The 26,526-nt window shown below is 40.5% G+C and overlaps 1 protein-coding gene across 2 annotated transcripts in view; it reads right to left on the reverse strand.

Moving 5' to 3' along the window:
- Positions 1-26,526, reverse strand: part of mbo (nuclear pore complex protein Nup88) — a 69,283-nt gene that overhangs the window by 6,865 nt on the left and 35,892 nt on the right. For both annotated transcript variants that reach the window (XM_018444652.1, XM_018444658.1), the window contains exon 2: positions 10,926-11,095. In XM_018444652.1, coding sequence (XP_018300154.1) covers positions 10,926-11,095 — 170 coding nt within the window. The remainder of the gene's footprint in view (positions 1-10,925; positions 11,096-26,526) is intronic.

The following is a 26,526-nucleotide window of genomic DNA, read 5'->3' on the forward strand; positions in this document are numbered from 1 at the left end:
ACCATCGCCACCACCACCGTCGTGTCTAGTCCCTTTTTTTCACTCTGTTCCTGTCCCCTTCACTCCTCTATCTCTTCTACGTCCTGTCCCTATCTCTCTCGTTTCCACCCTCCCGTTCTTTTTACCGGTGCGTGCGTACATTTTTATCAATTATTAAGAACTCCTGGCGCTTGTGCTGGTGGCCGTGTCGGCCGTTCTGCGCGGGACGTATGTACTAACGGGGTGTATATCCCAGAGAACGTTGTGTGTCGGTGATACCCGATGCCCACTGTCTTTTTCTCTCCGGGCACGGGGTCTTTTGCTCGCTTTTTCTGGCATGCCGCGGACATTAATAACGGCCACGGGCTAACCACCGCCGTCAACCCCCTCGCCAACGTTACCGTGTCCAGCCGCGGAAAGTGCGAGAGTAATAATAAAATATACGAAATGTAGGCGAGAGAGCATCGCTGCGCGGAGCGCGAGCGGGCGGCGGCCACGCCGAGGCCGACAAAACAAACGTCGCGACGTTACGGTGTACCTTTCATTGTCCGCGAAGGTACGCGGATCTCCTCGCGTTATAATAATTTAGAGCGACGCTGCGAGCCAGCAGCGCGGGCCCTGATTTTAGCTTAATAGAACGCCACGCCGCACCGCGCCGCACCGCGCTGGCCGGTTCGGCCGACTTGTCACGTTGACCGTGCCGCGTTGTTTCTCGCGAGATTGTCATTATTCTCGTGAACCGGAATTTCAACCCCCTGAGGACGCAAAATTATGGCGATTTATGCAGAGTGTAGAGACAATTTGGCAATTCGAGATTGATATATTGGCGCTAATAATTTTCGATGTAGTTGTTCACATTATAATTATTTTACGAATATAATGTATGTTTACTGCGCATTTCAATTACTTCCATCCCACTCAATACGTCTGTTCGCGTTATTAGAAATCTCCAAAATTTTGTACTTAAAATGAGATAAATAAATATATACAGTGAGTGCAAAAAGTATTCGTACAGAGAAAATATTAAAAAAAATACTTTATTTTTAAAAAGTAAATATTATCCAGCGAGAGAGAGAAATGAGTCATCGAATTGATGTCGAATCAATATTGATAAGATAATTTCAACACCAATTTGACGTCGATTCGACGTTTAATTGATAATCATTTTTTGTTGGGTAATTAACGATTTATTCATAAAAAATAAAATAGACTGTATATTACTTAAAATTATACATACCAAAAAGATGTGTATTAATTATAGAAAATATATCATCTGAAAAATAAACGAAAATTAAAAATTGCATTGTTTGGATGCTCAAAAAGTATTCGTACAGTCGAGAAATTTAACTTCTAAAATCAAGAATACATGCGAAGCTCGTTTGTTTATGTTAGAATAGAATGTATTCATTGTATAAAATTATTAATTAATGTTTATTTTCTACAAATAAGACTTTATATAACAAATTTCCTTGTATGAATACTTTTTGCTCTCACTGTATATATTCGGTCGTTGAAGAGAAAGAAAGCGATAGTCCTGCAAAAAGTACAAACAGCATGAACAAATCTAATACAACTTCAATAAATCTATTCTCATTTTGTCTAATTAATAGAAAAGATGAAAAAAGAAAATAATTGAGATTGCATCAGATGACGCAAATTCTGCAATGAATTCTCTTCGTTTCGTTTGGAGGCGCGTTTCAATGAGACAATTTTTAACTCATTTACGTTTCATTTAGATAAAATCTTGAAGATGTTCTGTAATCTTTGCTCGCACGTTGACGTAACAGGCTGCCACACAGGCTTTTACGTCAACGTGCGTCCTTTACAGCGATTGTGCACTTCGAACTTCTACGGGGACCTACAATCGCTTAATTCTACCCGGCGAGCAGAGCCCGTAACGGCGTAATATCGTTCAGTTACTCGGAATACTTTTATTACGACCTCGCGGAAGCGTGGCATGAGGAAAGGGGCGGCTAAGGGGTTGGTCGATGGCGGGGGTTGGCGGAACCCTGCCGGGCCATGCTCACGATATAACGAGGGCCATTATGATAAGCGGATGCATAGATTAGACATTACTCGTTAACCCGCCTGCTTGTGACGCAAGCTCGAAGGACATACAGTTTCGTGTTATCAAAGAAGCTCAATGAGAAAACTGACGACCGACACCGCGTGGCGATTTTAATTATGATTTATCGTGAGATTGATTGATATTTTTTGGATAAGAGAATTGAATAAGTGGATTAATGCGTTGAATATGTCATATATTGTTCATATATTATATACCTACATATTAGGGTTGGCAAACGTTACTTTTCAGTTACTTTGTCGTTACTTTTTATAGTAAACAATTTGATGACGATGTTGCAATTTTTTATGACGCTAACTAACTAAACGCTAAGGTTGAACTAAGGTTAGAAAAGTCACTTTGAAAAGTAACTTGTCACTATTACGCGTTACACTGAAAAAGTTATAAGTATTACGCGTAACGTTACTCGTTACTAAAAAGTAACGCGTTACAAATTAGGAGTTATTTTTTTCAGTAACGAATGATTTTTTTCAATCCATTACAAGTAACGATTGACTTTTCTAACTCTGATGTTAGCATTACCATCATAAAAAATTCACAATGTCATTACCAAATCGTTATTATAACAAGATAACGATCAATAAAGTAACACGTTACTTGCCAACCCTGATACATATGATATATAATATAATAACTTCTATCATTAATATCTAAAAGCATAATTACTTTTAGATATTAATAAAATACGACAGAAGTCACAGCATTATAATTAATCAATCGATCCATGATCTTGAATCTAGCTCTTGCTGAGTAATACCTCACTTTGCCTCATCGGTTACGGCGGCAGCCGCGTTACACAACGGAAGTTCGAGTTCTCTCGTACCGAAAGGGGACGGAGAACGTCTCGTCCGAGGGCGCGGGGGGCGGCCCATAAAATCGGGATGTTGCGCAAAATATAACGACCGACGTTCTCCTGGCGTTGGCTGACGCTCCCGTCGTAATTCATCCTGACTCTCGCTTGCCTTCGCCTTCCCGACGACACCTGCGTCGGCAACTAAGCCCGTTAATTCTCGACGCCGCGGTGCGCCCAGGCAGCGTCGCGCGTCTCCATCGCCTCCTGCCATCGACTCACGGCCTGGTACCCGGTTGGCTTCTCTCGGTTGCCCTGTCCTGACACGTTCCGGTTCTCGATCTTCGCCGGCACTTACCCCCCTAGGTAGTGCGCCGTATTCGCCTCGATGACGAGGGTGTCGAGCCTCGTTGAGTATTTCATGGCGGTACACACGACAGCGTATCGCACTTGGTGCGAGATAATTAGGCAATGTGTAATAAGCGCGAGTCATAAATATCGTTTGAAAGCGGTTAGTCGAGACAGAGGGAGAGAGGTCGTGTGAAGAAGTAATTACATGGAGAAGTTTGGTCGTTGTGACATAGTTGACTTAACATCGATCTAAAGATTCTATATGTTCACAGAATTTAAAGAAACAGAATTTAGAAAAAAATCAATAACTATAAACAATTAGGACCTGCATGTTTGATTAATCAATATATTTAGAAATAGAGAAATACAGATGTAATATATCTAATTTCTTAAAAATTAGAGAAAAGGGTCAATCCATCATGACTTGACGAGAATGTTTGACTCTGTTAATTATTTCTCTCTTAATAATTAGACTTCTAATCTTTAATAATCTTGGACTTCTCCATTTCATATTAATTAAAAATAAAACTTCACAGTGTAATGGATTAATAAGTTCTCTCTCTCTCTCTCTCTCTCTCTCTCTCTCTCTCTCTCTCTCTCTCGGCAGTGCTTTACTTTTTTAAGGCTGAGGAGGAATCAGATCGTGATATCGACTTTGTTTCACGCGAGCGCGTGTCTCTGGATATGAAACGCATCGCTGGAAACGGACGAAGCGAGCGCAGGTGAACGACGGGGCCCACGACGGGAAACGGCAAACAAAGGATACGGAGTGTGGAGTGCGAAAACAGGAGTGCCCAGGCATCCCCGGACCGTGGCTAGCACACGTACCGCTGTAATTAAAAGAACCGACAGATGTCTCTTTCTCTCTCTCTTTCACCGTCGGCTTTTATTTAGTTACGCGGCGACGACGATGACGACGACGACGAAGCCAACGACGACGACGACGACGATGATTGCGGCTGAAACATGTCTCGCGTATTTAAATTCTCTGCTGCGGTGCGACGTTCGGAATTCTTTGATTAGACGAAGGTAAGAATACTGACAAACAAATGCCCAAGCCAAGTGTGCGGGTTATTGGAATTGCGATAATTAAACTAATTGAGATCGAATACCTGCGTGTATAAGATGTTCTACATTTCGTCAGAATAAAATTGTGTACGGATATAAGAAAATTCCTATGTATAACTTAAATTTTATTTTTGTTTCTTTAAAAAAGATAAATTATTCTAATTATCGATGTAGAATACTTCCAAGAATTGTAATTTCATCGAGATATCAATTTGAGATTGCTGTGCTTATCCCAAGTGTTATATCTTCAATTATTCAAAAATTAAAACCAAGATTAGTGTTGAGGATCTGTGTATCTAATTATTAATTCTCTGATAAAAACATGTTGATGTTCTATGAGAGGATATTTTTGCGGTGAAGTATGTAAAGACGACCCAGCAGATAAACGAATATTTTTATTCCTATCGCGAACAAATACCGTCCGATTATATATAAGCGTGACGCTGCGAGCTTTTTAATTCCGCGCGACCTCTCATCATAATTCAACTCTTTCGTTAACGCTGATTCGACGAGAAATATCGTTCGGCCGACAATAAAGTTTCAGGCCGCGGCGGCCTGATAAAGCGCGACACACGTAAACCGTAAAACGGCTTATACGCTTTTTCCTCGGTGTGCCAACATTTTTCAAAAGGCGCGGATATCATCGGGGACCATCTAACTCATCCCCGGTGCGAATACAGCGCGACCCTATGCTCGGCCTCCGCAAACAACCCCCTCCTCTTCTTGCGATCCCTCGCTCATCGTCGAGGACAACCGTGCTGTTACCAGCAAGCCGGTGATTTTCGTTAGTGCTTGCTCATCGAAAAAAGTAAAAAAAAAAAGCAAAGATAGATTCGAAGTGGGGATGCATGGAGGACATAGATGTCGTTTGGAGACACGGCTCTCTCGTTCTCGTTCTCGTTCTCGCTTTCTCTCTCTCTCGCTCTCTCTTTTTCTCTACGTGTATGCGTATGTGGTGTGCATAGCACCGCGTGTGGTCGCCCGAGATTAGCCTCGGGTTTATATCGGGATTACATATGTAAAACCATTAGGTTAAATCATTTTTTAAATAAACGCGCATGGCCCCTTCTCCCTCCAGCGGTCCAACGGTCCGGGTCAGATAGGAGAGCGATCCTCACGCGCGTTGCGTGAGAGGGGAGGAACAGGAGGAAGGGGTGAGATTCAACCCGTGGGTGAAATATTCCGTAGCACGTTCAACATATGCTCGAGGAACTCCCTCTCTCCTGTGTGCCGATTGACCGTTTCTGCAATGCGCCCGCGGAATTTCCACGTTCGAAATAAATGAGCTTGCACGCGTGACAGATTAGCCCGCGAGCTTTATGGCACCTCGTAAATCTGTCTTCTTTATTGTTTGTCTTTCAGCCCGAAGCTACAAACGAACATCAGAATACGCGCGTTTAATAAATAACGTGGATTCTTTCGGTTATGACGATTATAACAGCTTAAATCAGCTGGCTATTCTGTCTGAATTTAATGTGGATCAATTCGGACAATTTGACTAAAAATAACATCGTAAGCGATTTTCCCTGCCTTGATATACTTAAATTTTATTAAATACTGATTTTTGGAGTACTTCGTATGTGTATAAGTTTTAATTTTTTTTAGATCTTGTAACACATTTGACACTTTGACTATCGAAGTGTTTTTCACTTAGCTTAGTCTGGCACAATGAGTAGTTTCTCTACTTAAATTTATGTCTGATTACTTACCTTCTATCTACTGACATAATCTATTTAGGCCTAAATACTCACAGATCTACTTATTATTTAAATATTTATCATACGATTTTCTTTAAATTATCCTACGGTTTTAATGTGTGAATAAAAAATCCTGTTTAATTTTTAGATAAGTATGGTTGTCGGCGGTTCGAAGTACAACATAAAATTGAATATTTTTAAAATCGCAATCTGGCAGTTACATCGTGCAAACAGTGACTCGCGATACGATGGTTTTTTATATAAATTTTGAGGAATGCGTGGTCATGTGTGGAAGATATAAAATACCGACGCTGGCGTGTACACGTTCATGCTCTTTCGCCATAAACATTACATGCGCATCACGTCCAGACAAATATTTCTTCCACTCCGAACGCAATGTTATTCTGCATTTTTTGTTCGATCAAAAAAAAATATATAAATTCAATTCATCGCGCACGTACGCGGAGCGATATCGCGGGGATCTGCGATTTTATCGCTTGTTAAATGCCGACGTGTCGTAAAGATGATCGAGGCAATAAATCTCGACTATAAACTCCGGTCGATGTTCCATCCTACGGTGCAAGATAATTTCTTTCCTGAAACCTTCACGTTTTGACAAATGAGAAGCGATAAGAGTAATTACTTGATTATTTTATTATCTTATTAATTAATCAATAACAAAATATACTATAATTTCGTTGAAACTCAACAGCAGGAAAATTTCTGATGATTATCGTTCTAAATCGCATACATCCGTGATAAGAATGCCGCACATTTTTCTACAAGACGGTAATCTTATCTGCTATGAGAGCTTTTTAATAAGCTCATTAGTCGAAGAAAAAGAAAGAGAGAGCTTGTAGTATAATTACACATGTCCATTATCTACTTTTTACTGCAAGCATTACGGCGATTCGCCTATTTCGCGGAGCTCAGAATCTGGGAGCTTGCAGATGAAGAGCCGGCATTAGGGGTTTACGAGGCGAACACTCCGAGGGTAGTAGTTCGGCGAGACGTTCGCGGTGCTGGCGAGTGGATTGGGTAAAGGTCGGTAGGGGAGATAAGGGGGTGGTTATAAGAGGTGAGAATTATTCATAAATGTAGGCTGACTTTTCGTGGCGGAGGATGGAGGGAAGGCCGCGAGTGGGAGGGAAGAAACGGCGTAGGTTTCTCCTACCGCATTTCCGGAGAAGCTGAAATCTACCGAATATTAAGGCAGGTGAGGGGCGACAAGGGGGAGGGCAGAGTAGGGCAGGCCGCATAATAAACACATAACGGTAATCCTTAAAACAATAATTAGCCGCGCGAGCCAACCAAGAGGCGACGATCTTACGGTGCCGCGTGGAATGGCGCCGCTTTCGCAATTCGTTGTCGAATTAATACCGGGACTCGCGACGGTGTAGCGCTTCTCACCCACACCGTGACCACATTATGCGGTAAGAATTGTACTTACTTCCTATAGCGATTATCCGCGGGGAGTGTCGCCGCTACCTCGGGATGGAGAACGAACCGTTATATCGTGGTTAAACTGTTATTATTTATTGCTTTATGAGAACGTCTAACGCACTCGTAAAGTAGTACGATTTTTAACAACGATATCTCGCGATAGAATGAGTATTTTACTTACAATATAAAATTATATCGATTACGTATTAGGTATAGAAAGATAACAGATTAAAAGGTTTTATTTTTGTGCTAGAAATTTAAATAATAAAAGGATAAGTCTTCGCTATTGGAGTACTTTAAATCGAGTACTTAAAACCGTTAGATGTCAGTAGACAAAGACATAAATCTATGTCTAATTTTTAAATTTAGATTCCTTTGCTAAATAAAAAATAGTATATGTACATATCGGAAAATCAACTGATTGAATAACACACAAGTGGAAATAATTTTCCTATAATTTTATTGATAGAATTGCGCGAATAGATTTTATGTGCATCACAAATCAAAGAAGTTTTAAATCTGATAAAACAAAAACATATTAGTGTAAATATTTTGAGAAAATTATATTAGCATAAATCTTTCCTCAACTACCACGAAACTGGCGAAACTGCCAGATTCTTGATCCTCAGGGATGCTGAAAACATCTGAAGAGGGTGAAAAAGTCTCCAAAAGGTGAGAGAAACGCGCGAGTTTGTCGGAGTGGGTAAAAAGGAACTCGGAATGAAACGGAGTGAGACCGAAGGGGTGTCACGAAGTGGTAATAGTTTTAATCCGGTGTCTTGAAGTCAGGATTTGGCGGCGCGGCAGTTAGTGGCTGCCAGTAAGTCCAGGCGAACCCACTTCGCGCTCTGATATCATAATCCGAATAATCACTATTATTGCCGCCATTTGCTTAATCCAAAGCCCGTCCTCTCCGCTCCACCGTGGCTCGCCAAGCTGCGGGACCTGTTATTCGGTTTCAGGACGAGGACGACGAGGACGTCGAGCGTCCTATCGAAAGTTACCTTTTGCATCTTTAATCTCTTCAATTATTCCAATTCTGAAACGAGAACGGCTCAAACCATCTCTGCGACTCAGAAATGGCTGGACAAATATCTCGTATATTCGCCGACAGGTTCTACTTGCTATAATTATAGGACACTGATCTACTTCATGTAATGATGTTTTTTAACTCATTAGAACCAAGTACACTTCTGAATACATATACAAATAGTACAAAATAAAATTAAAAGTATTTTGAAAAATAATTCATTAAATCTTAATATATATTTCTCTGAATAATACCAAATAAACATAAACTTACAGTAAATATATTAAAATATTTGCTCAATAAAAAATGATAGTTAAATCAAATTAATGGTTTTTGTATCAAATAAATATATATTTACATTTAATAAATATTTATTATTTAGAAACATTCAAAGAAATATTTATTAAAATTAAGTATTTTTTTCAAAGTGTGTCATTACAATGTCACGCTGAAATTTTCTAAATTTTTCTCAACAAAATACGAATAATTATTAAAGTTGATACAATCTCCCTACGGTTAATGATCTTTGAGCTTCTCTACCATGAAAGATAATTCTTTTGAATCAGACTAATTGTATATCGTTTATCTGTTTGAAATCGTGAGATGATAACACTCGGAGCTTCAGGCCATTGGCTAGGCCATGCCGCTGGGTCGACCGGAAGTTTCTCCAGCAATAACGCATAAACTTCATTTAGCCTTATTTAAGCCGGCTGGAAGGTGGCAGACATTAAATCCCCGAGATTCGTTCTAATGGCCGCGACTCACTCAGAAACTGCTCCGCGCGATCTTTCGCGCGGTGTGCGCGCATAATGCACTCTACGTGCGTTCTTAATAAATTCGCTCGAACCCAGCAGGCCAGGCAAAATCGCCTAAGTGAAACGACGAAAAAACTTTAGCGCAAACTGCCGCTCTTAATCTGGCCGGTTTGTTTAGCAGTGGTCGGTTGTTCCCCTCTGCCTTGCTTTCCTCTTTCTCTCCGATCCCTCTTCCTCTTTTGCGTTACCCTCGCTCTTCCTTTCCCTCTCGAGAAATAAGCGGTTCGTTCGCTTCCGGAAAAAGTTCAGAATTACGAATTAGCAGGAAGTCGGGGAAGGTACCTGCATTTATTCTGAATTCAGCTTATTATGAAATTATAATGCGTGGGACGACTTAAAACGAGCCGGTTACCCCTTTCGCGTTTATACCGCCGGCAGATTAAGAGTCATCGTATTTCGCTATTAATTACCGCTTAATTCAGAGGCGAGTTTTTAGATTCACGCGATACCTATCTTTATCCTCGGAACTGAGATATTTTGTGAGTTTCGTATTACTTTAAAAAGTTTATTTATAAACATATATTATGACAACATTATTTCAATTAGATAATTTAATGTTATTCTTTAGAAATACATCTTTTAACTATTTTAAATTTTCAAAATATTATTCGGGATGATTTTATCATTGAAAAGATAAGTTGTCAGCATAATATTACAGAATGGATATTAGTTGGATACGCAAACGATGTCCGGATATATTGATTGACTACGATCGATTGCACATCCAGCGATGCGTGAGAGAACGTAATCTCCAACGGCGCCCGTAATTGCGCGACGTTCTAATCGCCCGAAAGATTATGGCCGGGGGTCGGAACTCAAACGGGACCGGGGGCGGCGACGGTGGCACACACTACCGGGTAATGTTACGCGAGACAGTAGTCTCGGGTGGCATGTGTCGTTGATGAGGCGGTTAGTATTCAGCGGTGCTTCCCGGCCCCCCGGAACTTTTGAAAACTAACCGAGTAAAGCCACCTTAATTCCATAAGAGGGAGGCCGAAGGGGTTCCCCGGGCGTCACCGTAACACCCTCTTAATTACAGGATATTAGGACGCCTACAGGAGACGTAGCGATGGCGTGGGGAGAAAAGGCAGATAGCGCGATTTATTATCCGCCGCTAACCTTATCTCCGTTTTTACGATTCGGACTTTCTTGATACGCGTTTCTTTCTGGACTGTGTGATTCGGCAGGGGTAGATACTGGTAGTCGACATTGGTCGCCCCCTTTGCCTCTAATTTAATTATTTTGTCACATTCCTACACTTAGGAGAAACCATTAACAAGTACTAGTATACATTTTAACAATTGTATGCTTTACAGTCAACAGATTTCAAAATATATTGATTAGGAATAAATCGTTGCTTTTCACTCACATAACTGTCTTGTTGCGACATGATTGTCCGTAAGATATCTTTTTATTGAGATTTTTAAACACATAATATGTAAAAAATGCCATATTAGGTTAAGGCAGTTCTTTATGTCTAATAATATTTTTTGTGAATTTATACAATTTCCAATTCAAGCAAAGATTTTTAAATAAGTACCTAGACTTTTCTTTATTACGTGCATAATATATAAGTGCAATTTTTCTACAGAGGCAGTGTAGAGATTTCCAAAATTAATGTGTATTCAAATAAGAGAGAAGAAAGCCATTTTTAATATGTACTTACGTGCAAAGGATCTCTTTTTTGCCGCCTTCGTAAACGGCGTCCTTACCCCATCGCTTTGGCAATTCCATGATAGTAATGCCCAGTTTGCCCCATAGTGCTAATTGCGTTGCTGTCTCGTTTATCAGTACGTTTGTGACTTCAAATATGGGCGGATCCGTTGGTCGTAGTGTCTATAAAAAATAAAACTCATGAATATTATTTTGTTCTAATAACATTACTAGCTATAATTTTATTAATATAAAGAACTGAAAATAAGATTCTCTGATTCCCAATTTTATTTATTTGTCTACAAAAACATGATGCGTTACAGGATGAAGAAGTCACTTTTAATAAAGATACAAACGTGAGATAGATACACGTCTCAGCTAGAATTGCATCATCTCGTTTCTGTAACAGTAACGCGGATACGTATCCGTAAGATAAAAAACCTTCAAGCAAAGATTTCATCAGCTGGGACGTTTTCATTAATTAAAATTTTAAGAAGGAGCAGGCGAAGCGAGAAAGAAAAGTGGTATGTCGCCGATCCCGAAAGCGCTCTTGCGCGAGGTATAAATTCATTATTACACGAGCCAGTAAGCACGCCGCAGGATTCTTCGCTCCATCGCGCCGTTTTCTCTTTGGAGCCTCTTCATCCTATTCCTTTTTTCCACCCCCTCCGGTCTGTCTACCTATCTACTCGCGAGATACCTACCCGTCCCATTGCTTCTCCCGTCTCCCGAGACGCGCATCGTCTATCGATTAAAAACTTTATAATACGATCCCACTCCTCGTTTGTTTTCCAGTTTGATTTTTATCATGCCATCCCGGGAAAAAGGCAGGTGCACAACGTCGCCCGCTCTTTTCCCCCTTTGCAACCTCCTGATACCTCTTCGACGTTCTTTTCCGCAACCCCCGCCGTTCCACCTCCTTGCCCTGATATTTAATTTCGAACTAAGTTCGCCAACGCGAACATCATTACGAGGCGGCATCCCCGCAGGTGGGGTATCGGCGTGTATCAAGGGGCAATTACTTTTTTTCCTACCCAGAGGCTGGTTATTCCCCGGGTTTCTCCGATGGGGGAGACTTCTTCGTCTCGATATATCGGATATCGTGTCTCGCGTTCGACGTAGCGTCGCGAAAACATGCAGACGAAGTGAAAAAATAAATTTACGAGATATGTTGTGAATTTTCAAAACAAAAAATATTTTAATAACATTTTAAAAGGTAATGCGAAGGTATATTCTGATAAAATTTTGTTTCTTTTAAAACTTACACTTATTAAAAATTATTGCTTCATTTATGCCCGTTTCTTTCAATGTAACTTTACTCTCGGTTGAACTGTACTCTTCTTCTTTTTTCAATTCTAAAAATTAAAAAAAGATGAAGAACAAGTGAAGCATCAAGAACAAAACAGTATAGTCAATATAATACAAATTCAATTAAGTTGTCTCTTTCTTTTCAAATAAGCAAAGGAATTATATTAATTTAAACGATCGACAGAAAATTGAATTGTCATTGTGACAGTATGAAAACATATTCGCGCGATAGTTTGTCTAGTATACATCCCCCGATGGCGGCGAGGGGTAAGGGTTAGTTGAAAGCCGGGACGATAAAGGGTGTTGGACGATGGTACGCGCGGAAGTGGCGGCATCGGAGTATGAGCAGGAAAATGGAAGGGTATAAAAGGGGTAGTGAAGAGCGAGAGGCAGAGGGAGAGGCAACGCGGGATTCCCGGGTACCGATGCCGACACACCGGCGCGCGAGGCTGTAATGCGTTATTAATGAACACCAAGAATTTCATTAAAGATTGTTTGTATATCAAACTGTCCACTAAATTATGCCCTATAACCCCCGTGGCGCCTTCACGCGCCTGGAAACTATTGGCTGCCGCAGTGGCGTTGCCTTTTCCAAGCCCCACGTGCCATTGATGACCCGCCAGACAGGCAAAAGTCACAATCGCCGCAATAAAAAAACGAACGAGTTGCTCCTCGTGAATATCGGTTGTGTTCATTGCGTTTTTTCCCTGGCTGATTTACGATTCACTCGATCGACTGACGACATCCGTGATATTTGTCGTCCGTCGAAGTCAGTTATTTCGCGACCTTTGGGACATACATTATTAGAAGGGACGATATAGGTAGCTGGGACGTGGCGCGTGCGACGAGAAGCAAGAACGACGATGTGTGTATGGAGAACGAGAGAGAAAGAGGGCGAGGGTTGTGAAAGGGATGAACGGCGAAGAGACAGAGAGAAAGAGAGACAGAGAAAGGGTGAAGAGGGTAGCACATGGATGGTACGTGGGTGGAGGGATACAGTTAATCGTTGGGAAGCTATTAACTTCGGACTGGAATGCCCCCATAGCGCCTCATTTCGTTCAATGCAAATTTACACCCAACGCCAACCACCTAGCGCGCTTTTCGTTCTCTTTCGGCTGCGAAAACCCGAACTGGGAAACGAATGTGGTGCTCTATCAGCGATAATTCCTTTTTTTTTTTTCGTAACATCGATCTTGGACGTGACTTATATTTTTAGTGAATAAAGAAAGATCAAGAATATGTAAATATGTAAATTGAAAATACTAAAATGGACTGAAAAGCTAAAATGGACAAATAGCTAAAATGAAAACCGAACGTTTTGATTTTAAGTCCAATAAAAATATTCAATATAGATATGTTCAAAGATACGTACATAAGATACATAAAATTGTTAATTTCTTACAAAATGCAAAAAGTTTGGAATACTTTCTATAGAATTATAATAGAAAAAAGTATTCGGTACAAATGCTATATAAATTAGCATAAGTAGATGGAAATGAAAAATATATATTTGGATGAAATCTTCGCGAGCTTAATAGGAATTCGGACAACGAAGAAGATTCAGCTCCTTCAACTTATCCAATTTGGTTGTCTCCTGTAGACGATCAACGTCGTAATCGGTGACCCGGTTCGTAGCTCCATGAAACTTGGACCCTTCTGCCTCCATCGTCGTCTCTACCTCCGCTTTCCCTTCCTCCCCTTCGTCTTCCTCGATCATGAAACCGTGGTGTTGCCTTATTAGTTTAGAACTAAGGTTTACCGTAAAGTCGCGCGTGTCACTTATGATCAAAGTCTGCTTGCCAGACGACGAGTCTGAATTTCGCTTTTCATCGAATTGAATGTTTTAGGACTAAGAACACTTCCAGATTGCACTTTTTTGATGACTGTCGATTTCCGCGTGAGGTTTTCATGTATACCTACATATTATTTCTCGATCAAATATATTTTATTGGTAAAACGTTATACGAAATTAAATATTATATCTATTTAAGACGGTGTGTGCGCAGAATATTTCAGCTAATGCTTGGAAAGATGCAACATGATCGTTGACGATGTATTCCTTTTGCATGTAACGTTTAGTCGTTGTTTGCTTGGCACAAACATCGGTCCAAGACAAATCCCGGACGTGGGTTGTCACAGTCGGCCGAAATATCGCGCTGGGTGCGCGCGACTTAACGCGCGAAATTGCGCGCGTACGGCGAAACGGACCTGACAAATAGCGATGTAACGGGTGCTCAAGATACACATAGTTAACAGCGAGATGCGGCGCGAGTTGACTAACGACGTCGGGCGTTCTCGCGCTATATAATTTCAAAACATACGCGGGCACGCGGCCGAAATGTCGCGTATAGAGGGAGAGGGTTGACCCCGACGTGCGAACATTGCGAGCGCTCTGACAGCGCCTTAATATGAACAAATGCCGGACTATATCTCAGCTCGGGTTTGCTTTGCATTATTCGGCTAACGTCCTCGTTTGCCATCCTTACGCAGATGCCTTATATTATGACAGTGCGTATTACCGAATGTGAATTGATACAAATGCAGGGGGTGCGTATCACTCGAGTGGTATATATCTTCAAAGTTGGAAACTGAATGCGTATTTTATAAAATAATACATATTTCATGATAGTGATAACAACGGCAATCTATTACGTTTTTATCAATTTGCGTGACTACATGATATACGTGACGTTATTGTGTATGTCACCAAGTAAAATTACCATTATCGACTGGATAAAAATTCTATTGCTTGACTTCTCGTCAACGAATGATTCCTCGTTTTATTTTATGACGTATTAAAAAGACGAAAAGAAAGAGATTCGAAAAGGGGAGGGAAAACGTTTAGAGAATGAGTTCAAGAAGGGAGACTAGCTCGGATATAAGTCGGATTTTAAGAAACCGTGACAAGACTCGAGATGTCTATCTGACTGGTGCTTAGCGAGAGTTCGCGCAACGGCAATGTTAATGGGTCCCGCTCTTGCAGGGGAGAGGAAGAGCGAGAAAAGCAAGAAAAAGAAGATGCAGAAAGAGAAAGACGAAGGGGTGGAGGGTGAAGCGGGCAGCAAAGAGGCACACGGCGGGGACTAGGGAATAGATGTGTTCACATTATACCCTCTGTTCTTTTAATTTCTTCAAAGGACCCAACCCCGCGACACCTCGTCGAAGCTTGCAGTCTTCACTCTCTCACCCTCGCCTCTGGATTAATAAGGCGTCGACAATGTAACGTCTTTTTTTTCTTTCTCCGCCCCCTGAACGGGACGGCAGACAGCTACCTAAAGTGAATGAAGGCTCTCGGTAAGAGGAAAAGCAACAGGGAGGGTACTCTCTTACCGGTACTTAGCGGCAGGATGAGCCGAGCTGCCATTAATAAATGTGAATTTCTAACAGTGAAAGAGAGAGAGAGAGGGAGAGAGGGCGAAAGGGAGGGAGGGGAAAGAAAGAAACAACAGTGCGGAACATGGCACTCTCTCGTTAGGCTCTGCCGACGAGGACCCCGAGGAATACGTTTTAACGAGGAGAAAACTTTTAAATGCGCGGAGGCGTCATTCGTCGACGTCGAAACCCGTCTCATCTCGTTGTTTCTTTGTCGTCTCAGCCTCAGCGGGATCAATCGACGATTATTAATCGAGTCTCGTGAGCCACGTTTCGGAAAGTAAATGCAGATAAGATACAAGTATGCATTCATCTCTCAACTTTTAAGTGGATGGATGGATGGCTACAGCAACCTTGGTATACTTTGCTTTAAAATCTTTTGAAAAATAGAAAGTAGGTATTGCCCAAATGTCTTAAAGTTTTAGTAAGTTTTAGTCTTAAAGTTAGTATATATATATATTCTTCTATATATATATACTATACTCTCATAAGGACATAATTAATGTAAAATTAACTGTAACAATAAATTAGTAAAAAATATAACTATAAAATATTTAAATTTAGAATATTCTGAGCATCTTACTTATCAACTTCCGTATCTTTAAACCAACTTACCTACTTAAATGTTAAAACAATATATTACATATGTGTACATATAAACAATCATTTTTTAAATATGTATTTCCAGATTAAACTAAAAAGTAAGTATAGGATATAAAGATAAGATATTTGGACTCAAATAACGTCAATAACGATGTATAATTCAGTTTTCCTATTGCGTTGTGAAATCGTCGCATAATTAACGCATCGTTTCTTCCTACTTAGTCCACGTATCGATCGTGTAACATCATTTACCACGTTTTATCGCGTGCGGACAATTTCGGCCCTACGACGGGACGTTGATAAAGGTCAGTTGATTTTCGGAGCCGCGGCCCTCGGAACAACGCTCCGCTACCGCCAGCAGAGCAGCACGGTTAATGAATCGACGTAATCAGGGGGCTGCGGGGTCAGGCGACGAATGACAATCGAGTTTTGTATTAATGTCCGAACGCGCCGCACCCACGGCGGATAGCCATCAGGCTGATCGCTCGTTTAATCAAGCGAGCCGCTAACGTGATTAACTTATTGCGTACGCTCTTCGTTGCGTACACACGTGAGACACACGTGAATCAGCGATATGCGCGAACGGTAATTGCCATTACGGTTACTTGCTTCCATTTTCTCCTCGTCCTCGCGCACCTCCGGCACCCTTGCTCGTGAAAGAATTCGCCGATATCACAGGGTACGTCCATTCTTCCTGCGATTACGCACGCTTGTACGTTTCGTGATCACCCTTTTTTGAATTGTTATCTTTCGCATTCGTTGACTGACTCGATACAATCGACTGGTTTTGTCCTGTCATTCCCATTAATCTTTCTCGACTCGGTTGTTTAAACCGTACATTATGAGTACTTTCTATTTAATGATATAAGTCGACACAAATATTATTTTATCTTTCTTGGCATTCAATAAATAACAAAGAGAGAACAACACTTGTGTCATCAAGATAGGGAAGAATCTTATAAATAGAGTCGTATAAGGCAAAGTTCGTGGATTACTTTCCACGATAATTAAAAGAATACTAAATTCTCTTTCGCGTGTTTATATATAGGATTTGTTTTATATGGATTGTGTGTGTGTTTTTGTACGTTCGTCGAATGCAATTCTTATGCGGAGAAAGTCGCGATCTCGTGCCTTCTCGTGCACTACGGGCGAAGTAAAATTCCTTTCGACATCGCTGCGGTCGTCTACCGGCGCCTTTGCGGTTGATATACCCGTATTTTCTGAAGTAAAGATATGCATACTTTATATGCATGTACAATACTTGGACGTATGCTCTCCAGCCGGACATCCAAGAATCGAGGCGCCAATGTCCGCATGCATGACTGCGACATAAACATGTCTGGTAAATGGTCGCGAATGCAACCAAGCGAGTATTCCGGTCGCAGATTATGATGAGCGTTTGTAAAAATATCGATTTTCGTTGTGCATACTAACATCAAATAATCACGTTAAATAATTCAGTGTTAATAGCGTGTTTAAAAATTCTCAATTATGTGACATTGCATAAACATACTTCATTAGAATTCACTTTGATATTCGTTTAATCGTGTAAGATGTAATTAATCCATAAATGAACTAATCAACTACTAATTGTCTGGACAATGCGCTGTTATATTGATTATTTCTTTAGACTATTCTTTAAACTAACGTGACAACACTAATTTCACAATCAGTTGTCCAAATAATCTAAATATAAATATTAACCATTAATGCTGTATGTAAAACCATGGTGAAAGAAGACAACTTGAGGATCCAAATTTGATTGGCTAGCTAATTGCTCTGAATTGCTGTTATGCGCATTGTCTCACCAGTCTTCTTCCACCACGCGTAAAACTATAATTTTTAATACCTGGACAACAGTTTAAAGAAATTATTGATATAATGGTGCACTGGCAAGACAATTAGTTTTGTAAAACTGTATATATAAAAGCGAAAATGATAGACGGCGTCTAAAAACTCGAACTCTTCGTTAATTTTTATTATTTATATTTTTATATTAATAGACTGCAAGTTCATTTAATCATCTCAAAAGACTAAAAGAATCTTACTGCAGTTTTTTTATATCTTACCACGTGACGCGCATGTTCGTTGCTTTTCTAGCTCATTTCCGCAAGTAAATGTGCTCGCTCATTTTATACTTCGGCCACGAGGCGCCAATGTTCGTATGCATGACCGCGGCACGCATATAAACGCGAACGTCCATGTCCGGTGAATAGCCCCGCAAACTCCGTACAATGTAAGGATCGGTAGGTGAGTGCGGGAGGTTACCGCCTGGACCCTCGTGCAGAACGGGAAAAGCGCGGAGAATGGGACAAGGGGTAACGGTGGTTGGGGGGCGGAAGGTGACGGCTACACGATATAGAATTTTAATATAGTGGTTTACGAGCGCGATTGTCCGCCATTTTACGGGCGGTATAGGGCGGCCATTTGAATTCTTAGATCTGCATACTTTGCGGAATTACGTGGCTTGGCTGGCATGACGATGGGTAGCGTCGCGCGGTACAGATAGCATAAGGCTGTCCAATGTATGAGAAAACCCACCGGACTGCGTACAAGGGGTGTCGTAAAAATTTTCTCACGATATTTAATTTGAACGCCGCATCTCTTTTCAATTACTATTCTCTAAATCTGAATCAATGGATAATCACTGATATCAGTTCTGAGTACGTCACTGGGTAAGCATGAAATTCAACTAAAAAAATCAATGAAACATGTTAAATGTATGTGGCATAATAGAAACTAACGTACAAATATTGGTATTTTAATTATATAATGCTTAAACTTCCTTTCTTTTACAATTAAATTTCACTGATTATCCAGTAACTTGAAACTGATATCAGTGATTATTCACTGATTAAGAAAGTAATTTCATACACCTTGATAATTATAATTAATGCTAGAATAAGAATTTAATCGACAGAATTCTTATTCAAGCATTCGGACGATCATTCAGTCAAAGTAGACTGAGAAAGGAAGTTGGAGTTTAAGATTATGATCTTCGATCAAAATTTACAGATGAGACCCCTCCAAAGTTACAGATGTTCCGAAGATAAGAATTCATCATATTCTTTTGAGATTTTCTATATCTATGATTTAGAGAAAGCCACGATTTCTGCAGCACCCTGTATATAACTGTCGTCGCATCACGCGAGTGTTCAAACATCCTGGTCGTTTCTCTATATTACGATTTAATAAAATAATAATGTAAAGTCTTGAGGCACAGCGGCACATTTTGCTCGTGTATGGGTGCGAATAGAATTGGTGGAAGTAATTGCGAGCGTGGAATCGCCAGCGGGACGGAAGAGAGAAATTCATATCGCTCAACTACGATGATCATTTGATTACCATAGAATTCGAGTTTCTTCGATCCGCGCTGGTGGATTATTAATTCTTTCGCTCGTTATTAAGCTAATGGGAATGATGGACGTGAGCATTTTATTGTTATGAATCTTTCATGTTAAGAAAGCCTATTCGATCTGCCGTTTGCGAGTTGCTGAAACACTTACACGTAAGTATAACAAAACTTTCCGTTCATTTGAATTAAAACGTATTTCACTGTCTGTAAAAACCGCTTTACGATCATCCACCGCGAGAAAGTCAACCCTTCGCTTCGGAGGTTAACTTTGGTCTCTTTCCGCTCCCGCGATTCGAAATTAATGGTTCAGGGATTGAGGGACCTCATTTGGTGCACCTTAATCGGCAAGGAGCCCTTTAGGTAATCGTCCGAATACGCATCTCCGCACGATGACGTCAGAAGAGACGATAGAAAACGTGAAAGTAAAAGAGAGGAAGGAGTGGATGGAGGGAGAGAGGATGAGAAAGAGGAGAGCTCTCGCTCTCGCGATATAAGCCGTATCAGTTATAATTTATAATGTTATGGCGATTTTATGTATATCTTGCCTCGGCCTCGGCTTCCCCCGCGCCGAGAAGTATTATTTAAATTAAACGGGGCTAAACTAAGCGAACCAGGGGGCCCATCGAAGTGGCGGAGAGGCGCCGCGCAGCGGTATGCAAATTATTATCGCGGGGCGATAATTTAAATGCATATTTCGCCTCCTATATCATTTTATTATTGCCAGCCAAGTTAAGTCGGTTCGTGGGCTAACGTTTACGGCATACTCGCTTGCCGCCGACTGGAGATGCTGGTGGTAGTGAACCACCGTCACCACCACCATCGTTCGCCCACGTGGATTTCGTATTAGAAACGCTATCGAAGCGTTTTCCCCGTATAATCCGCATTGTTCGCCGCCTCCAGCGGCATAATATCCTGTCGGGTAACGGCCAGCGGGCAGGATTAATACTCGAGGACTAATTGTGTACCACAGGAAACGCTGGCTCATCCAGCCCCAGCCCTGTCTTCGAGACGTCCTTAGCGCTGCTGTGTCACTTTGTGCTCAATGAGTCACCTCGACTAATGATATCCGATGAGTGAACTCCGCAAATAACACGACTCAATATTCTTTTAATATGTTAGATCTGCCGATCTGGAATAACACTCATGAACTTAAGATCATTTGTTAAATAAGAGATATATTTTATTGAAACCTGCTTGTCCACAAATTATTGTCAAAAGAATAATTTGCATAACATTTCTGGAACAGATTGAACGAAAACCTTAGATAATTTCGATCGATTAATGTCCTATCAACATTTTTTGGATAAAGTCTTCTTAAAACGCTTCTTAAAAACATACCTACAGAATTTGCTAGTTAGAATCTCGGAAATTAATTTTCTAGGATGTCATATATATGGATTAAAATTTAACAATAGCAAAACTACTTTAGATCAACGCGGATAAATTATTGCGTTTTGCAGACGATGCATTTTGAGCACGTATGCGCATCCAAAAAAGACACACTCGTTGTGCTCATTCACGCGTTACGAATTCTCAGAACGAATTTGCGAGGTTCACGGTTGGTCCCTTTTCCTCCTTCTCCTTCTAAATAGCGCCCGTTAATCCAAATTTACATTTCACGGAACAATAGCAAGTAGATCCCGCAAAAGATTGCGCGGATGTTATATCCGAAGTTTTAAGGATCTCCGAGTAGAAACACCGCTCGTCTCTACCATCACCACCACCATCAAGGGTTGTGGGGACATCGGCCACGTCCGCGTACGCCGCGTATCCCTGAACGACGAAGAAGGGTTAAAACCTGCGGGCAGTATTTTAATTCCCGACCGTTATCGCGCCAGTGGCTCGGGTCAGTAGCGAAAGATACATGTAAGTTGACCCCGCCCTCGAGACCTCTCTGGACGCTTATGAATATTAATTCCGCCCCATCCTCCTCCCGAAACCACGTTCCTCCCTCTTCCCTCAGGAACCACCACCTATGCATCCGAAAGCGGACCCGACAGGAACAAATTAGATCTTTCCTTCCATACATTTCCCTTTTATTCGCGCGACTCCTCCCGAGCCATCGCCGGACTCGACTCGCAATTCCTGGCTGCTCACTCTAGCTTTGTCAAAAACACCGTGTTTTTACACGCCAGCCCACATATTGTTGTGATACGTAATATCCTCGCCGTGACTGTGTTTCTATCAGCACAGGGAAGAGAAATACTAGTATATTTCTCAGCGAGAAGGCGCTGGCTCGGTGAGAAGCCAAGACATTTTTTCGTGAAAACTGCACTGAAAAAAAAGATTGGCTGCTGCAGCAAATTAGATGGTAAAATATGGCATAGTATTTTTAATTGGCTGCATCAGTCAATTTTTGGTTGTGTTAGCCTATCGAAATCCTATACTGACATTGCGGATAGGCTAACACAACCAAAAATTGACTGATGCAGCCAATTAAAAATATTATGCCATATTTTACCATCTAATTTGCTGCAGCAGCCAATCTTTTTTTTCAGTGTGTGTAAAGAAAAAGAGAAAAAATTCCGATTATCATCACTGTATTTTTAATTACGATGTATCGTTGTTTCAAATCTGTCTAAAAATATTTTAGAAACAGATTTGTTTAAATCTGTGTAAATACGATGAAGTGATCGCCGCATCCCTCAAGAATATCTCTTGGTACATCTCAATTTCCGAGTCGCGACTCCACGTAATTTCGAAGGGTGCCGGTTTCAGCCCCGTGTTTCTGCGTAATACACCCTCCTGTAGGTGCGCCACGCGAATATACGTACGTACAGGCAGATATAGCTCGGCCGAATCTAGCAATCTTCTACCTGGGAATATAACCGGGAGTTAAAACCACAACGCGAGTGTCATATCTTAGGCCCCCTCGCAGCATCTTACGAGGCGGTTCTTCGTACTATGTAGTACTATGACTTTCATTTTCATATACAAATGCACAGATATTCTCGATTCGCGCCAACGCTTGAGTCGAGGAGTCAGAAAAGTTCAACAGAGAAGAAAACGTCGAGAAGTCAGAAGTATTTAACAGGTTCAATTATCTTTGTGTAAAACTCGAATTTCTATTTCATTGTTTTATTGTACAAATGAATATATTGATCTTTAATTCAATGTTGTATCAAATATTGGATTTATTTTATAATTGTACCGTGACAGTACCTTTTTCAATGTTTGACTATACATCGATTTATTCTACTTTCGGAGAAGAAAATCGAAAATTGTATAGATTTTTCATTTGTTATAAATTGAGTTATAGTCTTAATTCAGCGATAACTCGACATATTCTTGCTGCTATGGCAACCTATGAAATTATCGTCCAAAGGGAGTATTCGAACAAATAACAAGATAAACGAACGAGTGAGCATAAATATCCGCCAAGTTCCACGGGGCGTGTTTCTCCCAACTAGTCCACGACGTGACTTAGCTCACCGCGAGAGGACGACGAGAAGACCGTATAACTCCGCAAGAACTTCTCGTCGTTTCGCGAATTTCCGTCTGCGCGCTCTTACGCGTATATGTATATGCGGGCCCCGTGCACGCCGCTATTTCGGTTCGCCTTAATGGATTTCGCAGTAATTGTAAAATATCTCGTGAGTTCCGCGCGCGTGCATTTACGAGCGGACACGTGCGCGTCCTGTACACGGGCATCCCGGTTTAATTTCCAGTCCACGTGTAACAGGTAACTTTCCGAAGTACTTTCCCAGCGCGCGCGCGCGCGCACGCGTATCTGACCGAGATTTATTTTAAAAGCGTGATATATGTAAATCCAAACTCGGGTTGGTTGCTCTTATATGGCCACTATTCGATCTGGGATCGCAGTGTAGTGCTCGAATATTCGAGATAAAAATTTTAGAGATTAATATAAATGACATTACGCCAATATACGAAGAAAAGTTGCAATTACGAACGTAACATAGACTGCGCATTTCCTAATCTTTGGAGCTATGCTCCGTTAGAAAGAATTATATAATATCAACCTTTTTCTTTAACTCTATCTTTCTTCAACTCGATATTTTAGAGAAAAAAAGTGATACAAATCGAGCTGTTATATTTACTTTTAGAAACCGATAGTTTCATGAGAATGCAGTCTATAGGTACTTATTACGTCTGTACATGGAAAGAACAATTTTGCTAAAGTATTAAAAAATTTAGGTAAATAGATCTGAAAATAATTTCGTTGAATTTCATCAAAATAATTATATAATAAATTCAAGCATGATAAGTACAAAGCGTTAAAAAAATCATTTAGCATTCATATTGTAGAATAGATAGTACACACCATACTAATTTTGGTTTTTTAGTATAAAAATGCAGAACATTTTTATTTTTATAAGTAATTGTAGAACTATGAAAAATGTTCTGGAACTATTATTTCTTTTATGTTAATAAATTATCGTGCTAATTTCATTATCATCATCATCATGGATACCCAAAAATGAGATCCGTAAAGTTAGCACGATATTCTATTAATATGAAAGAAATAATGACAATTCTAGTAACACTTCTCATACAGTTCTACAGTCCTTACAAAAGTAGAAAAAGTTTCGCATTTTTATACTAAAGAATAAAAATTGAGAATGTGAGGTGTATAATATCTATAATATATATATGAATAGTTTTTTTTAACATCCTGTATAATTATTTTGATAGTTCAATAAAATCATTTTCAGATCTGTATAGCTAAATTTTTTGATATTTTGACAAAACTATTTTTTCCAAATTGTAACGAATGATGCAGGGATGTCTGTTAGCTTCAAATCGGTTTATAAATCAATTTAAAATATTCGTTCCTGCACTGTGTGTATGATCTAAAGCACTATGATACTCTGTATACGATCTCGAGTAGCCTGATGAGATTTTACGATCCGGCAGAATACATTGATGTTTATTTGTTGTCTTCGCAGATGTCGGAATGACTAAACTGAGTTGTCGCACCCTCTGCATCCCTTCGGTCCTAAAGGAGGCACGACAATGGAAGATGAAGGGGGCCTACCGTCGTGGGGGTTAAAGAGACCAACGTCAAACGTTAAACCATAATGCCCGCTCCGGCAAGAATGTCCCTATGGTGGTCGCCATGTAAAGTGGCCATTTGTCACGTTATTACGCGCGTTTGATACGACGTGTGGAAGCCCATGCGACACGTGCTTTCTCTCAGTCCTCGGCCGCGAGGGAATGCGGCCTTACCGCGGTTTAAACGTGCGCTCCTAATGCGAGTCGATTTAAAATATAAATTCTCGGCGATACACATATATACGGCTGTAAGGGTTTCCTCCTGGTCTTCCAGTCTGTCTCTGAAATTCCGAGCTATACGCGACTAGCGCGTTGCTTCCGCGAAAAGCGCCTTGTCTGAATATCGCGGTGTGCAGGGTACATCAAATTCCTTATACTTTTCTTCTTTTAAACTAACGGTACTATCATTTTCCTTAATTAATGCGAGCTAATATTTCTTTAAAAAAAATTCAAAGTACAGATAATTTCTAGGCTAATGATTGAGCTCGTCAAATTCTTCAAAGTTTAAAGAAAAAATAAGAGGAAAAACCTTCCAGCAACTTTAATAAAGTTTTTAAGCGTAGTTATAAAAATGTTTAATATTGAAGATTATAAAACTGGAGGAAAGGCGTCGAACAAAAATTCCTAAATATCTCTCGTACTTCTCGCAACGGTATATTGCCTCAGCATTTTGTCTTGGCGTGAAAATCGCTCACTTCAAGCAATCATAGGAGATAGGGAATATTCTCATTCGTCAGGTTGTCGTGAAATGGAGTAGAGCTTCGGGAAATAAATGACCGAGCAGTCGAGAAGAAGCGTCGTTGAAATACAACGTCGGATTGCGAAGGCGCATTATCATATTCACAATTTGCTTATGTACCTTCTTCACATACTTATAAGTATTCACGTTCACCTACCCACATTCGACAAGCAATGTCGATTTTATAATTTATTAAATTTATATTCAAAAAGATACATAATACACTAAATAACTGAAATAAAAAATAACACAAAGAGAGAAGAAATTAAAAAAAGAAGTATAATTTTATATCTCAAGAAAAATACATAAAAGTAAAGCACTGAGGATTCTCTGATAACTGACAAGTATCAGTTTGCATTTCCCTTCAATATATTCTTCCCAATCGATTCTATCATAAAAAAAGAACGTAAATAGCCGCAATGCAACGTCACAAGAATGATGTATCGGAATGACAGTGGTCGATTATGAAAATCGCGGCAATTGTTCATCAGCGATGCGATCTTTCTCGGTCTCGGGACGCGGGATTAGCAACGGAAGCAAGTCGGCGACGAGTGCAAGATCGTCATATACGTAATAAATAGGAGTCATTTGTAACCGGTCGCGGCCGGTCGAACTATTCGTTCGGCACGATGGCGACGGCAGCAGCGTCGACGACGCCCTGCGTCCCGTCGGATGTGCCGACTGACGCTTTTTGCCATAGGTAATAAATTACCCATCGCGATATTTCTTATTGTTAGCGGGGTGCTACCGAGTGCGTCTGAGGGCTTGATCGGTATCGTGGTCTCCATGGTATTTATATATAGCCGGTGTCGTGGTCGTTAATCAAAGATATATACCTTCGACCGCAAGCCGCTCCCTGTGACGGGTCCCTTTTCTTCCTTTTCATTTGAGCTTGCTTTTATTAGTTTTGCACAAGTCGACGATAGTGTTGCGTAACGAAAAATGTCGCACATTTCCGCCAATTAAAATTTGAATGTGTAACTTATAGCAAATTCAATTGGACATATTAGTGCACATTAAAGCCATTATACTCAGTGTACATACATTAAAGCCATACACAAATCGATATAAAGATGTGTGCTTAATGTATAAATATAGAAATAGATTAAACAACGAAATCCTCAATATACTTTATTGTATTATTTGGTAAAATATGTATTGTGGTATTTTATTCGAGATATTTCACTTTTACATTCAGATTAGATCAATGTACAACTTTAATTG

The sequence above is a fragment of the Mycetomoellerius zeteki genome, unplaced genomic scaffold (assembly GCF_001594055.1).
Source record: "Mycetomoellerius zeteki isolate Tzet28-1 unplaced genomic scaffold, Tzet1.0 scaffold102, whole genome shotgun sequence".
Classification (NCBI taxonomy): Eukaryota; Metazoa; Arthropoda; class Insecta; order Hymenoptera; family Formicidae; genus Mycetomoellerius; species Mycetomoellerius zeteki.